Raw genomic sequence first — 16046 nt, 5'->3', positions numbered from 1 at the left:
CATCCTGAACATGGATCAATGATATTGACTACAGGAACCACACATTTCCTGTGGGGTAGAGGCACGATGCAATCTTTGTAGGTTTAAGTCAGGCATGGTTGAGGGAGTATCAAGGTTTAGGGCTTCATGAGTGCGTTGTCCTGTAGGGAGGTAGAGCTCATCAAGGAGACTATCAATACATACATATATGGTATATACTGAAACAGAGAATTTTACATTTTCTTCTGAAAATGGGATTAAGAGCAATATTTCAACACAACAATCAGAAACACTTATACAAGGCAACATGGAAGAGCTGGTTAAATGTTCAAGACCTAAACCTCGTATTCCTCATACTACAAATCTTCACTTAGAGCTGTGTTCACTGATGTGATTTCACCTCATCTGTTCCTATTCAACTGTGACCCCATCCTGGAAAGAAATATCAGCTGTGCTGCTGGCATCAACGCCTTTGTTTATAGATGTTGGAGATTGGCCTGTTTTTCAGTGTGGTCCTGTTTCTCTGACTCTAACTAACTGGATGTGCGCTCTTCATCCTCTGACATGGGAGCTGTATCGGAGCTCGTCTGCCTGGCTGTGTGTTTTACTGGACAGGTTGCCTTTTACAATTGCCTTTTATATCTCTGCTTCTTTCTGTGCGTATGCTTCTGTTTTTTTTAATCCCAGTCGGCCTCGACAGATGGCCGCTCACACTGAGCCTGGTTCTGCTGGAGGTTTCTTCCTGTTAAAAGGGAGTTTTTCCTTTCCAATGTCGCTACAAGCATGCCTAGTGTGAGGTGATGCAATCAACTGGCTTTCCTTAGATACAACACTTAGAATAAAATTGACTGTATGATCTGGTGAACTGTAAAGTGCCTTGAGATGAAAGGTGTTGTGAATTGGCGCTATATAAATAAACTGAATTGATGGATGGATGGATGGATGGATGGATGGATGGATGGATGGATGGATGGATGGATGGATGGATGGATGGATGGATGGATGGATGGATGGATGGATGGATGGATGGATGGATGGATGGATGGATGGATGGATGGGTGGATGGATGGATGGATGGATGGATTCCCATGTTAAAGATGAATTATAAATTGATATGGACGTTTTTAGTAAGAATTGTTCTTTTGAGGAAAGTAGTTTGTAGAATAAAGAAAACATTAAAGGTAATAAGGTCAATAAGAGGGTTTAAAAAAAGGGGAGAATGGAAGGAAAAATCTAATATTTGCTTTAAAGAGTGAATGAGCCAAGTCAAGCATAAATCTCTTTCTAACTGACACGTTAACTGGTGTTTCACTTGAGCAACATCAACCCTATAAAAGAACAGAAGTTAATGTGCAAATAAGATCCTTCTTCTATGCCTGCATCATGCAATAAATCAACTGAATCAGCTACCCACTTGCTGTTCCAAAAGCAGTTAACTACTTTAAGGAAAAGTCCACAATAAGAAAAATAAGTGGAAGTCAGTCAATCAAGCATTACTCTCAGTTCATTTCATTTCTGTCCAATCCTTACCAGTTTTCAACATCTTCCCCTCAGGATAGTAGTTAATATAATACTATGGGTCTTAGAAGGATGGTTTGGAAAACACCTAGTAGAAAAAAAATGCAAGTATCACAGAGAAGTCCAAAGGGAAAAAAAAAGGATGCAGGATGTATGGGACCTTTAGCATAGATGTATGGGACCATAGCAATTTTTTTCAGGTAACAACTGAAAATAACATTTAATGATTTATTTAATGCACTTTCGTTAGGTCCAAATTGTGATTTTTATTGGTCTGAACAATATTCTGATCTTAATTTGTTTTAGCGACCTTTGTAATCAGCTACAGCTCAAACTGTATGACGAAACTGCAGGGTTTAAAAGCTCACAGCTGATGATGTATCTTTTTAGACTGTACATTGCTCTGATACATGCTAATGGCTCACACTGTGTGTCAGAAAACCACAAGTGGGACTCGGCGCCATATGATCGCGCTGGTCGGACTTGTCAGTCCAAAGGAAGAACAAGAATTCCCTTGTTTGCACATACGCAGTGTGTGAGGCTCTTTTTAATCGGCTCGTAGACGTTCGTAACTCTGCTTCAACAGCAGGACATACAGTATAGGTCACTAATATATCAAAAATAAACCCTCAATGCTCTTGTACCTAATCTTCATGCAACAAGCCCTTGCTAAGCCCTCAAAGCAGGTCTTCAGGACAGTGTATGAACTTTGGATGCAAGGTTTGAAGGACTTAAGGACCGAGGCAGCATAATGGCCGAATTAAATAAAAAAATTAAAAATGTTGCCAGTTGGCAGTAATGAAGAGCTTTGTCGACTTCAATGGAAAGTTGCACACAGCAAGTTCCACACAGCAAACAAGCAGGTAGAAACAGCTTCCAACCCAGGTAAAGGTATAGAAAGGTGTATTCTAGTCCTTCAGGTTCCACAAACAAGATATTTTTAGAGGTTCTTTACACTAAGCGACCTAGACAATAGAATTATCCTTCCATGGCTTAAGGCCGAGATATACACGCGTGTTGGGTTGTCACTCCAGTCTGTGTGCGCCGGCGCAAGCCCATAGAAACACTGCACACGTTTATAATTGACGCGGATGTGCAGTACTCACAAACAACCACAGAGGGGTAGTGATCAACATAAAAAGCGAAATGCAGGAAAAAATTAGAAGAAACAGTTGACGTCCCACTTCCAAAATGTCCGAGCACAGTATTGTTTATTTAAGAATAGTAGGTGTGTTTATAGCAGCTACACAGAAATATAAGGTGGAATGAAACGATAGCTTTACCGAAGTGAAGATAGGGAAACCCAGCCTGCCTGTGAAGACCATGCTGAACTTTTCGCTTATTATACTGAATGTGATGGATACAGCAACTAAAATCCTTGCTTGGTCAATAAACTCAGCACTGTATGCTGTTCTCAGTCACAAAATTAACAGTAACAACTGCATTTAAACACACTTTTCCACTTGAAACTTCTACACCATTTGATTTCAGTACAGGCAAACTTGTTCATGGAGAACAACTTTATATCCTCCTACATGGAATAAGGCTGGCGTTCCAAATGGGAGTTTGCAGTTGGGGGTCAGCATTATTGCATCACTTTTGACTCACCTACCCTCGCACCCTGTTAAATGCCGCGGATATAAAAAAAGCTTAAAACCTCATCTGTGACATCCTCTTGTGAATCAAAAATGATATGTTTTGTTTTATTAAAACGTCACATAATTTTTACAGTTCCGAGCGCCATTTATTTAGTTGGAGTCCTGGCAAAATTGCTAACTTTTAGATTATTCAGGACCCTAATTTGGTCAAAATGGGGTAACGGTCACCTTTAGTCATATCTTAGCAACCCTCCCTTGTGGCATGGCATGGGTTTTCCAATGACATGGTGAAGCAGGTTGTATACCTACCATGACAGCCAACTGTAAATTCCCATGTTATTTCCATGGGAAGCAAAATGTCTTCAGACTGGGAAAACAAAGTCCAGTGGTTTGATTTTTCACTTTTTTTTTTACTTTTTGGGCATGTCATATACTGTAATACAGAACTTCTGACATTGCTGAAACCTGTTTGCTTCATGGTATTTCTTTATTTTTTTAAACTACTTTTTTATCTGTATATACAACTTTTTTTCTGTTTTGTTTAGTTTTTTTCAGTTTACATGAGTTTATTCCTGAATTTCCTGCCTTTTCTACAGATGTTTCATCAGTACAATTAATTCACCTGTGCCCAACCTTATAGGAAAGTAAGTACTGTAGCTTGTGGGGTGTGCAGACATTGTGTTTTATATTCCATACATAGGATTGACTTCTGTTAATATTCAATGTTTCTATCCTCCCTGAAATAAATCTCTTAAAGTCTGCTCAGACACATACTGATGTGTGTGGCAAAAGCTAAGCTCAGTCCCTTCTTGCAGCAACACCAAATAAATTAAGTTTCTAGTGAAAAAACAAAATTCTGCTTAATTGACAAATCCTGTCCCACTATGTCCGTCCTTTCATTAAAACTTTCATCACCTTATACAGGTGCTGGTCATAAAATTAGAATATCATGAAAAAGTAGATTGATTTCAGTAATTCCATTTAAAAAGTGAAACTTGTATATTATATTCATACATTACATACAAACTCATATATTTCAGATGTTAATTTTGTTTAATTTTGATGATTACAAATGACAACAAATGAAAATCTCAAATTCATCATATCAGAAAATTAGAATATTACTGAAGACCAATAAAAACAAAGGATTTATAGAAATGTTGGCCAACTGAAAAGTATGAACATGAAAAGTATGAGCATGTACAGCACTCAGTATTTAGTTGGGCCTCCTTTGGCCTGTATTACTGCAGCAATGCGGCGTGGCATGGAGTCGATCAGTCTGTGGCACTGCTCAGGTGTTATGATAGCCCAGGTTGCTCTAATAGTGGCTTTTAGCTCTTCTGAATTGTTGGGTCTGGTGTATTGCATCTTCTTCTTCACAATACCCCATAGATTTTCTATGGGGTTAAGGTCAGGAGAGTTTGCTGGCCAATTAAGAACAGGGATACCATGGTCCTTCAACCAGGTACTGGTAGCTTTGGCACTGTGTGCAGGTGCCAAGTCCTGTTGGAAAATGAAATCTGCATCTCCAAAAAGTTGGTCAGCTGCAGGAAGCATGAAGTGCTCTAAAACTTCCTGGTATGTGGCTGCGTTGACCCTGGACCTCAGAAAACACAATGGACCAACACCAGCAGATGACATGGTACCCCAAACCATCACTGACTGTGGAAACTTTACACTGGACTTCAAGCAACGTGGATGAAGTGCCTCTCTTCTTTTCCTCCAGACTCTGGGACCTTGATTTCCAAAGGAAATGCAAAATTTACTTTCATCAGAGAACATGACTTTGGACCACTCACCAGCAGTCCAGTCCTGTTTCTCTTTAGCCCAGGCAAGACGCTTCTGACGCTGTCTGTGGTTCAAGAGTGGCTTGACACAAGGAATGCGACAGCAGAAACCCATGTCTTTCATACGTCTGTGTGTGGTGGTTCTTGAAGCACTCACTCCAGCTGCAGTCCACTCTTTGTGAATCTCCCCCACATTTTTGAATGGGTTTTGTTTCACAATCCTCTCCAGGGTGCGGTTATCTCTCTTGCTTGTACACTTTTTTCGACCACATCTTTTCCTTCCCTTCGCCTCTCTATTAATGTGCTTGGACACTGAGCTCTGTGAACAGCCAGCCTCTTTAGCGATGACCTTTTGTGTCTTGCCCTCCTTGTGCAAGGTGTCGATGGTCGTCTTTTGGACAACTGTCAAGTCAGCAGTCTTCCCCATGATTGTGTAGCCTATAGAACTAGACTGAAAGACCATTTAAAGGCTTTTGCAGGTGGTTTGAGTTAATTAGCTGATTAGAGTGTGGCACCAGGGGCCATCAATTTTGAACCTTTTCACAATATTCTAATTTTCTGATATGATGAATTTGAGATTTTCATTTGTTGTCATTTGTAATCATCAAAATTAAACAAAATAAACATCTGAAATATATGAGTTTGTATGTAATGTATGAATATAATATACAAGTTTCACTTTTTAAATGGAATTACTGAAATCAATCTACTTTTTCATGATATTCTAATTTTATGACCAGCACCTGTAAATTTTAATTACAGTACATATGACTTAAGTAGACTTTCATGACTGACCAAAAACCATTGTTTCTTCTTATGGGGAAAAAAATGCTTACACTCAGTTTTTTGCTACCAAAGTTGTGGCTAAGCTCTGGCTGGAGAAGGGGGAATAGGGTTGGAAAGGATGAGTCATACATTTCTTTCCATGCTCAATAATTATAATACCATTACAGAGAAAAGTACTGTTTCACTGTGAAAGTGAATGCACAGCTTGTAAGTCTGGAGCAGATGTAGATCATCATTCTGCCATGCACAACATCCAGCAACAAAGCATAATAAGTCCCAAAAAACAAGTGAGGTTGCATCACAAAGTAACAAGGCCAACCTTGACATCAGATGCTTTCAAACCAGTACGGTCACTTTTCTTTTCATTTTGCATAAATGCTACAGAACAAACTGCAATTTGGACTGATTTGTGATTTAAATAGAATCTCCATTTATGTATATAGTGAGATTCAGCAAAAAGCCAAAAATTAAAGACTCTGCAACACTTTGAAAAATAATCAGCCATTCATTAGTATAAATAAGCCTCAATGTTAATCTGAAACAGGATATGGCAAATGATGCATTGATTGAGTCACAAAAAATGTCCTTATCTCTGACTTTGTGCCTAAGACTTGTCCTGCATGTTTTGATTTATTTGCCATGTTGTTATCAGGGTTTCTAACTGTTTTACAGAATCCCTTTTCAACAAAGCCTGCATTTACAGACTTGAAGTGAAACATGCACTTCCAGGGTCACTGCTACTCCATGCAGTGCCAGATGCCTTCCTCTGCAGCAAGTCAATAGGCACACACAAGAAGCTGGTCTCTCTCATGGCCACTTATCTGATATTGTCGGACATGACCTCGATAAAGCTAATAGAACAAGGGTAAGAACCAGCAGCGCTAAAACCTATTCAAAGAACATGAAATAGATGAGAAAAGATAATTAAACTGCAGTTTTCCAAAACAACCAGAAAAAAGAATATTGACACTTTTAATTGCTATCATAAACTAAGAGAGATGAATGACTAACATTTTATAAATGAAGATAAGCCTTCGTTGATAGCACCCCACAAGAGTACGAACTGTGGGCATTCCACAAAAAAATCTATGAGCTTTTTTGGGGTCTTTTTTACTGTTTTTATGAAAAAACTGATGCTAAAGGGCATTGACCAATCCATAAAATGTCCTTTTGAGAGATATCCAGATAGAAAGCAATTCTAGATCAAACGCAGCTGTGGACCAGCTGTGGAAGACCTTTAGCCCTGCCATAAAGTTGACCCACAGAAACAAAGGGAACCTTTTAATGACCCTGGTTAAAAAATGGCTAAATAAAAGGCATATCCTGCTATTATACCCCTAAAACTCTCTACAAGTGTGTCAGTATTATTTGATTGGAAATTTTCTCTGAAACAAACACATAATGGCGTATTTTCTCTTGAAAGAAAATGTGTTTTTTTTTTCTTCATGGTTCCCCTGTTCCACCAAGAATGAGAGGAAAACATCTGGAAGACATTTCTTTGGCTTTTTGGAGGGCTTAGCAGACAGCAGAATGGAACTTATCGAATCCAGATGGGAAGGCGCTCAGAGAGAGACCAGGTCTTCTGTTTATCCCTTTTGAACTTACATTAGGATTAAACACGTTGGAGTTTATAGCATAACTCCTTTTTCCTGGATATATTATTTTAGGTTTTCGCTAAACAACTGCTTCTCAACTGCTGCCATATATTACCTTTTGGTTTGGATAAAGTACAGCCCTGTTTTCATTTGCCTAAGGTATTCAAAGAATGTTATTTTAGTATTTCTGATGACTGGGTTCTGGTCCTATGTGGATTTCCTGCTGTGGACAAAGATCGTTAAAAGACACATTTGGATAATCAGTTAAAACCAATTTACTGAAAATAAGTAAAATATAATTTTTATGCTATTCCATTTTGTCATTAAACTATTGAATGATTAAAGCAACTCTTATGACATGAAAAGGAAAAAAATGACTGCTCACATGCAATAAGATATAACTTTGAAACAATTAGGAAAGACTCAAAATGGAAACTATAATCTAGGCAGAGAATAAAGTTTAAAAAATACTTTAGCTTCTCTCTATTAAACCAAACTTACTCTTTATCTCAGTCTAACTTTCCGGAGTAGTTACAGTATTTACACAAATCAAAAAAAGTATCTTCCTTTGGCAGTAAAAGCATAATTACAACAATATGGATGGTATAAGTGTCACCTCTGAACTTTGACCTTTTCTCTTGTTCTTTACCTCAGTGACTTACAGGCCTGATGTTAATGTTACTTTTCACTTAGCCTTAATGGTTCCTAATTGACGGCAGAAAATGGCCTCCCAAGTAAACCAGACTTTCACTTGGACTTTTGTTAGTATTTATAAAATAAAGCAAAAAACAAACCTTTCATGCACTTGCTACTTTCAGTTAAAAATATTTCCTTCTATGAACTGAGAATCACAACATGAGCATATATATTTAACTAAATGTGACTTTTTTTGTTGAAAAAAGCTTGAAAGTCATTTGTTACAATGAATGGTTAGCAACTAGCCACGTAGCAAAAAGGCAACCCAAGAAGTTTATGTTACCCGCAAAAATGGCTACCAAGCCAAATTGTTTTAGAGGAAAAGAAAAGTTTAATCTACACAACATGCATTTGTGGTTGGAACATCAACTGAACATAAAGAAGTTTATGGAAGTCTGAATGCAGTTGAAAAGTTGTTTAGGTTGTTGTGGTGGAATGTAGGCCACATCAAACGGGCGAGTCCGATATTGACTGGTTAGCATCTTTCACCAGGTTAGATTTGGACAAGATGTACCCAAATGAGCAAAGCAGAGACACATTATTTCTAGGTTAAATAAATCACCATGAAAAGAAGATATAAGACACCCAATAGTTGGACGTTAAACAAAGGACAAACTTATCCCTATTATTAAAGTTAGACGACATTAAACTTTAAAAGAATATTATAGGTCTTCTTTGTTTCAATAAGATTCTTCAAGTAATACATAATTCGAATTTTATTAGCTTTAAGAAGGTATCTTAAAGGCATATTTTTGAAAACACCCAGAGATACATACTAAGAAATAAATCTTTCCTCTAAAAAAAGAACTTAATATTATAATAAAATTAGAATGTAACAAAGTCAAAAACATGTAAAAGTGACACAGGGGGGAAGACAATTAGATTAATCTCTCTTTTGAGTCTAACTTAAGAACAAATCAAAAATCAAGCACCAAAAACGGTATACATATACATCTTATTCTGTGAATAATAAAATTTCCTCCAGTATAGCAAAGAGCCAATATTACAGGACTTGAATCTAACAACCATGTCCTCATAATGTCATTCTTTCCATGAGTAATCACTAATTAACCTAGCATTCATATTTTGGAGAGCATGGACAGGAAGGAAATGCTAGCTTCCCACAGAAAGGCCTTCGCAGCTGGGACTGAAGTCCCTCTTGCTGTGAAGCAACGCTGTTAACCAACAATCATTGCCACTTCAACTACAGTTTTTAATTAAAACTGACGTCTTATTCAAGCTTCGCATTAGGATCGGTATGATATACATATAACAAAAGCATGCTTTGTTTCACCATGTTTATCGCAGATGTCAACACTCTCAAGCAGCAGGACAACAACAGAGTTTAAGACTCATATAAAGCCCTAATGGTTTATCTGAGAAGGCATTTTCAAACAAATGTATGAAAGGTTAGCCTCGGAGACTAAGTGGATTTTAAGCATGGGTGAGAAGAGGCATATCATTAAAGAAAATTTGGAAAAAAGTTAATATCCCGAGATAACTCTTCGTTTGCCTTAAGGGTAAAAAAGAATCAAAAGATCATTTTTTTTACTCTTTTACAGCTTTTAAGATTACTAACCCTGTTCTGTTGAAAGCCAAATCAAAAGAGCAGAATGATTGAAAAACGTTCATCCTCTGATGAAGGGGGTAATTATTTTACACAGGTTTTTCCGTGTTCATGACATGTTATTACCACTCAATCATCAAGTATTACCCATTTGGCATATGTCAGCTCCATGTTTCAGGAAGTGTACCAGTGCCCTAAGGACCCCTTTCACAAGTCAATTCAGTAGATGGTTTTTAATCAAGCCTGCAGCACCATCATCCAGCTCCAGCCTCTCTGGTTCACAAAAGCCATCTAAATTCAAATATCGTATTATGACCTTATTATGGGAGACCTGAGTTTTAAGATTTCACCGTAATTCACCAAATTCACAAGAAAGGCTGTCACCACTTTCAGTGTAAAACACAATGAAGAAGCCAGCTGTTCAGCTCAGATGCTTATGTTGGGACATTACAAGAGACCACCAGCAGTGCCAGGCCAACTTAGGATTCTAATTTTAAAAAATCTATTAAAGCTTATAGGCCAGAACCAAGCCCTAAATGTCTCCTTAGAATAACAATGCATTGGGTTCAGATTTCTGAATCACATTTGAATGAAAGGCTGTTTTTTCTACATGAATGCATGTGGACGAAAGGAAACCCAGGGACTTCAGGACTCTGGAAACCATGTCCCCTGGTGTTGGAGACCTTCAAGTTGCTCCACCCTACCACTCCAGATGAGCTACGGCCCCTCCCTCTTGTGAAAGCTCTACTCATCCTCCCCATCTGTTTAGAGAAAAAAAAAGCTTCAAACGCCTCCCTGATTTCTCTTGAAGTGTTCCACAAAAAAATATTCCTGCAAAAAATCCACACAGTAGTTCAAATATGAATCTTTGGGAAAGTCTCCTTTGATAAGTGTTTATAATTATAAATAAATAAATACCTTTCTGCTATCCTGTAATTAGTTAGCTCTAGATGGGAGAGAATAGTAAGAGGGAACTGCATAAAGTTTTAAAAGTAGTGACAACATGGTGACAACTAACAATTGGGATGACTCACAACGAAGTAAAAGCCATGATGGAATGTCAGGAGTTTTATTATTAATTTATTTATTATAGACATACTGTAAACAGAATGAGGTATATAAATAAAAACAAATCATCAATAAATACTTATCATCTATAACTAAGTTATTTTTCATCTGTGTGTTTTATAATGTATGCATTATACACACTATGGGCTGGCAAATGTGTAAAAGGGGCCCCTGCCCCATTTCGTTCCCCATTAAAAGCGCCACTGAACCAGATAACAGAATGCACAGCAGCAATTCTAAAAAAAAAAAAAAAAAAAAAAAATTAATTAACTAAAACTTTATGACAAAATCAGCTATTTCAATCTTTAATAGTGTCTAATCCTGCAAGCTGGGTAAGGAAAGACAGCAATAAAGGAGGAGGGGCGCTCATCAGTGACCCACTGAGGGGAAAAACTTTTTTCCAAAGCTGATCCACACTCATCCCAGGTCTGCTGCATCTTACCTGAATCTGCAAACGACGTGACAAAAAGCAGAATCACCGCTAAAGTAATCGGGGTGTCCCTTATTATCCGTTTATCTTTCCATCTTATATGGGTATCCATGGCCGCCTGCGCCGTCCACTGCAAGTGGATTCACTTCTCAACTAGGAGCGACTTAATTAGACTTGCAACAACTTCTGGTCAGGACCAAAAAAAAGTAGAAGTCCAAAGGAGTCCAAGAGAAAGAGAGAAAAGGGGGAGGGGGGGTGTATTGGTGTGTCTCAAGCAGCCATAAGGGGTTTTAAAGTAGGGTTCCTCCAGCTGGTTGACGGGTGCGCTCCGTCTGTCTCCCCGCAGTGCGCCTCTCCTCTCTGCGCTTCTGAACTGTCCCGCACCGCTGCGCCTGCGAGGCTCTAGTGTGGCCCCCTTTGCTTCAGTCGCGTCACACAGAGTCCCTTCAAGTCAGAGGGGGGCAAAGCTGAAAGGGGGGGAAACAAAATCTACCAACCCTCCACCCGGGCTGTCACTCACGTCCCGGACAGCGGATCCGGACAAATCAGAGGAGTCCGCTTATTAAAGGCGGCCCTTTTTATTGGCCGAGGGAGGGAAGAAGAAAAAAAAAAAAAAGGCTGAGGGGAAACTTTCACGCCTCCAACTTTTTATACTGTAGATTTTTTTTCTTTCCTTTTTTTAATTCTCTGAAGGAATGACTGAAGCGGGAAATCCAAAGCATTCGTAAACATCCTCAGGGGCCTCAGTGTCGTAAAAAGGTGGCCCTGGAGGTGGCTTCAGTACAGGTCAGGGTCAAGGTCGACGCTCAGGGGTCCCCTTTATAAAGTGACAACAGGACTGCTTTCTAGTGCATCCCTGCACTCCAAAAGACCTCAGTTTCCTAAACAGGAAGAGTCTGCTCTGACATTTCCTATACAGAGTCCAGTCTAGTTATTCAGGTGAACAACCAGGCACTTATTCGAGTCCTCTATCTAAATGTCCATTCTCTAGATGTTCAACAGAGTCAGAGGGATAGATCTGCTTCTGCAAATGTCCACCAGAAAATGTTTATATGGGTGGCCAGGCAATGACCAATGTACACTGAGGGGTGGCCGAAAGTAGAAAGGCACCAGAACCTCAGGGTCAACACTGTTCCAACAGGGAAAATAACGAGTAAAACGTCCATATTTTTTAAATAAAGACAAATTATACTTTCCCACAGCCTTTACTAACAAATAGGCGAATATATTCAAACATCGGTGCTTTCTAGATAAAAGGTATAGTGGATAAAATTATTTCAGATTTTGGGCGAACATCTTTTCCATTGTCATTACTTACCTACTTTTATCAGTAATCATTCTGCATAAAATTGATATTTACAAGCACTAACATCTACATACACTATATTGCCAAAAGTATTTGCTCACCCATCCAAATTATTGGAATCAGGTGTTCCAATCACTTCCATGGCCACAGGTGTATAAATTCAAGCACCTAGGCATGCAGACTGTTTTTACAAACATTTGTGAAAGAATGGGTCGCTCTCAGGAGCTCAGTGAATTCCAGCGTGGAACTGTGATAGGATGCCACCTGTGCAACAAATCCAGTCGTGAAATTTCCTCGCTCCTAAATATTCCACAGTCAACTGTCAGCTGTATTATAAGAAAATGGAAGTGTTTGGGAACGACAGCAACTCAGCCACGAAGTGGTAGGCCACGTAAACTGACGGAGCGGGGTCAGCGGATGCTGAAGCGCATAGTGCGAAGAGGTCGCCAACTTTCTGCAGAGTCAATCACTACAGACCTCCAAACTTCATGTGGCCTTCAGATTAGCTCAAGAACAGTGCGCAGAGAGCTTCATGGAATGGGTTTCCATGGTCGAGCAGCTGCATCCAAGCCATACATCACCAAGTGCAATGCAAAGCGTCGGATGCGGTGGTGTAAAGCACGCCGCCACTGGACTCTAGAGCAGTGGAGACGCGTTCTCTGGAGTGACGAATCGCGCTTCTCCATCTGGCAATCTGATGGACGGGTCTGGGTTTGGCGGTTGCCAGGAGAACGGTACTTGTCTGACTGCATTGTGCCAAGTGTAAAGTTTGGTGAAGGGGGGATTATGGTGTGGGGTTGTTTTTCAGGAGCTGGGCTTGGCCCCTTAGTTCCAAGGAAAGGAACTCTGAATGCTTCAGCATACCAAGACATTTTGGACAATTCCATGCTCCCAACTTTGTGGGAACAGTTTGGAGCTGGCCCCTTCCTCTTCCAACATGACTGTGCACCAGTGCACAAAGCAAGGTCCATAAAGACATGGATGACAGAGTCTGGTGTGGATGAACTTGACTGGCCTGCACAGAGTCCTGACCTCAACCCGATAGAACACCTTTGGGATGAATTAGAGCGGAGACTGAGAGCCAGGCCTTCTCGTCCAACATCAGTGTGCGACCTCACAAATGCGCTTCTGGAAGAATGGTCAAAAATTCCCATAAACACACTCCTAAACCTTGTGGACAGCCTTCCCAGAAGAGTTGAAGCTGTTCTAGCTGCAAAGGGTGGACCGACGTCATATTGAACCCTATGGATTAGGAACGGGATGTCACTTAAGCTCATATGTGAGTCAAGGCAGGTGAGCAAATACTTTTGGCAATATAGTGTATATTGATTATTATATCTATGATTTCACTGAAGACTCATAGATGACTTGCAGAGACACATAATTTTCTCTTTACCCCATAAAAGACAGAATCTAGCTCTGAAAAGAGCATGAATTGTGTGCTTATCATCTTTAAAGGGATAGTTCGGGATTTTTGACATGAATCTGTATGGCATCCCCATCACCAGTGTCATGCAATCACACTGACTTACCCCTGGCAGCATCCTGTGAGCAGAGTTCTGGTCCAGCTTTGGTCAAGCCGAAAGTAGTCCGGCAGGTTTGCTAGACCCAGCGAAATAAAACGTTTCTCTTTCCAAAACATTATGTGTTCAAAAGAGTGATATTTTTGCACAAAAACATTGTAGTGGAAAAAGTCACACGTCGTTATCACTTGGTCCTATTTTCTCTCTGTTCGTATCAGTGCGCGCCGTCATTCTGACAGCGAGCTCAACTTTTCCAGCTCATTTCAGGGCTAACTTAGCAGCTGCGTTTACAAGCAACGCCACCGAGCTAGCTTTAGAGCTAACCAAGTTCATAGACATTTGAGGAGGGCAGGAAGTCGCTGTTGTTTGTGATGCAGACAGCAGCTGCTGCAACTCCGACATCCTCATCAATGGAAAGGTTCTGTATCCTGCGGCTCCGGCTTCAGCTTCCATCACTTCTCTGTCCACCCTCTCTCTTTCTGCCCGATCTAACTCCATTTGTCGAAGTTCATCGCCAGTGTACTCGGGTTCATAAAGATATCCCTTTGGCTCTAAGTGGAAGTCGATGTTTTCCTCGTCGCTCTCGTAGTCAGACATCTTCTCCAGTAGTAAACAATCGCGAATCAAACAGGTAGGCCCTAGCTGTCAGGTCATGGTGTCGCGCGCACTGATACGAACAGAGAGAAAATAGGACCAAGTGATAACGACGTGTGACTTTTTCCACTACAATGTTTTTGGGATGCAAAAATATCACTCTTTCGAACACATAATGTTTTGGGAAGAGAAACGTTTTATTTCGCTGGGTCTAGCAAACCTGCCGGACTACTTTCGGCTTGACCAGAGCTGGACGAGAACTCTGCTCACAGGATGCTGCCAGGGGTAAGTCAGTTTGATTGCATGACACTGGTGATGGGGATGCCATACAGATTCATGTCAAAAATCCCGAACTATCCCTTTAATGATACTATATTGATGTGCATAATTAACCACAGTGTTTTTGTTATCACATAAATGTAATATATGTCAGATTAATATGTTTTGAATATTCCACCATCTTTATTAGAGGGAAATAAAGGGTAGGGGTGACCACAGGGGTGGCAAATGATTGGCTAAGGGTTGCCACGGCCACCCCTGGTCCCCCATCTAGCTCTGTCACTGACCACCAGCTCCTTTGTTTCCATGCACTCAGGGGCAGAGCTAGATGGGGGCCCATGGGTGGCCATGGCCACCCTTAGTTAATCATTGGCCACCCCTATTGCCACCCCTACCATTTTTTCCTCTCTAACCCTTAGCAAAAAGTAGTATACTTGAGGTGAATTCTATTAAAAATACTTAAGTATAATTATAAATTTAAAAATTATACCGAACAATGTACTTTTAGCGTACTTTAAGTATTACTAGAGTAATACTTCTTCGAACTAAATTGGGACATTTTTAAGTTTAATAAAGTATACTTAAGTAAACAATAAAGTAAACAATAGTATAGTCAAGTACACTTGACTATACTATTATTAAGTATATGAAATATAGTTTAGAATATGTAAAATCTATGTGCACTGCCTGATTTTAAGTATAAAATTATTGCACTTTTAGTATACTGGAATAAACCACTTTTTGCTAGGGGAATACAGACGGTGGCAGCAGTAATACTCTCAAGTGGAATATTCAAAATATTTACATTTTTCATATATTAACAATTACTTGACAACAAAAACAATGTGTTTAATTATACACTTTAATGTACTAACATAAATATGAAATTCATACTCTTTTCAGAACTAGATTTTGTGTTATAGGGGTTAAAGAAAAAATTATGTGTCTCTGAAAGTCATCTAGGAGTCTTCATTTGAATAAATAAATATTTTAATAAAAACTTAATAATCAATTTATGTATATTTTAGCACTTTTATCAATTTTATGCAGAATAATTGTTGATAAAAGTAGGTAAGTTATAACAAAAGAAGAGATGTTTGCCCCAGAACTCAAACCTGAAAGAATTGTATCCACTACTTTTATTTAGAAAGCACAGATGTTGAAATATATGCGTCCATTTGTTAGCAAAGGCTGTAGGAAAGTATAGTTTGTCTATATTTACAAAATATGGATCTTGTGCTTGTTTTTAATTTTTCCCGTTGCGATAATGTAGATTGACCCAGACGTTCTGGTGCCTATCTACCTTCGGCCACCCCTCAG

At 39.4% G+C, this 16046-nt stretch overlaps 1 protein-coding gene across 2 annotated transcripts in view; it reads right to left on the bottom strand.

The window, feature by feature from the left end:
- Nucleotides 1–11550, bottom strand: part of col5a1 (procollagen, type V, alpha 1) — a 103030-nt gene extending 91480 nt beyond the window's left edge. Inside the window, exon 1 of one of the 2 annotated variants that reach the window (XM_038304989.1) lies at nucleotides 11037–11550. In XM_038304989.1, coding sequence (XP_038160917.1) covers nucleotides 11037–11136 — 100 coding nt within the window. In that variant the 5' untranslated portion in view covers nucleotides 11137–11550. The remainder of the gene's footprint in view (nucleotides 1–11036) is intronic. The other variant, XM_038304988.1, reaches the window with a different exon arrangement.
- Nucleotides 11551–16046: the final 4496 nt, after the last annotated feature.

The sequence above is a fragment of the Cyprinodon tularosa genome, unplaced genomic scaffold, assembly GCF_016077235.1.
Source record: "Cyprinodon tularosa strain WSP-4 unplaced genomic scaffold, ASM1607723v1 ctg55, whole genome shotgun sequence".
In the NCBI taxonomy this organism is placed as follows: Eukaryota; Metazoa; Chordata; class Actinopteri; order Cyprinodontiformes; family Cyprinodontidae; genus Cyprinodon; species Cyprinodon tularosa.
This window is presented reverse-complemented; position numbering and strand designations above follow the sequence as displayed.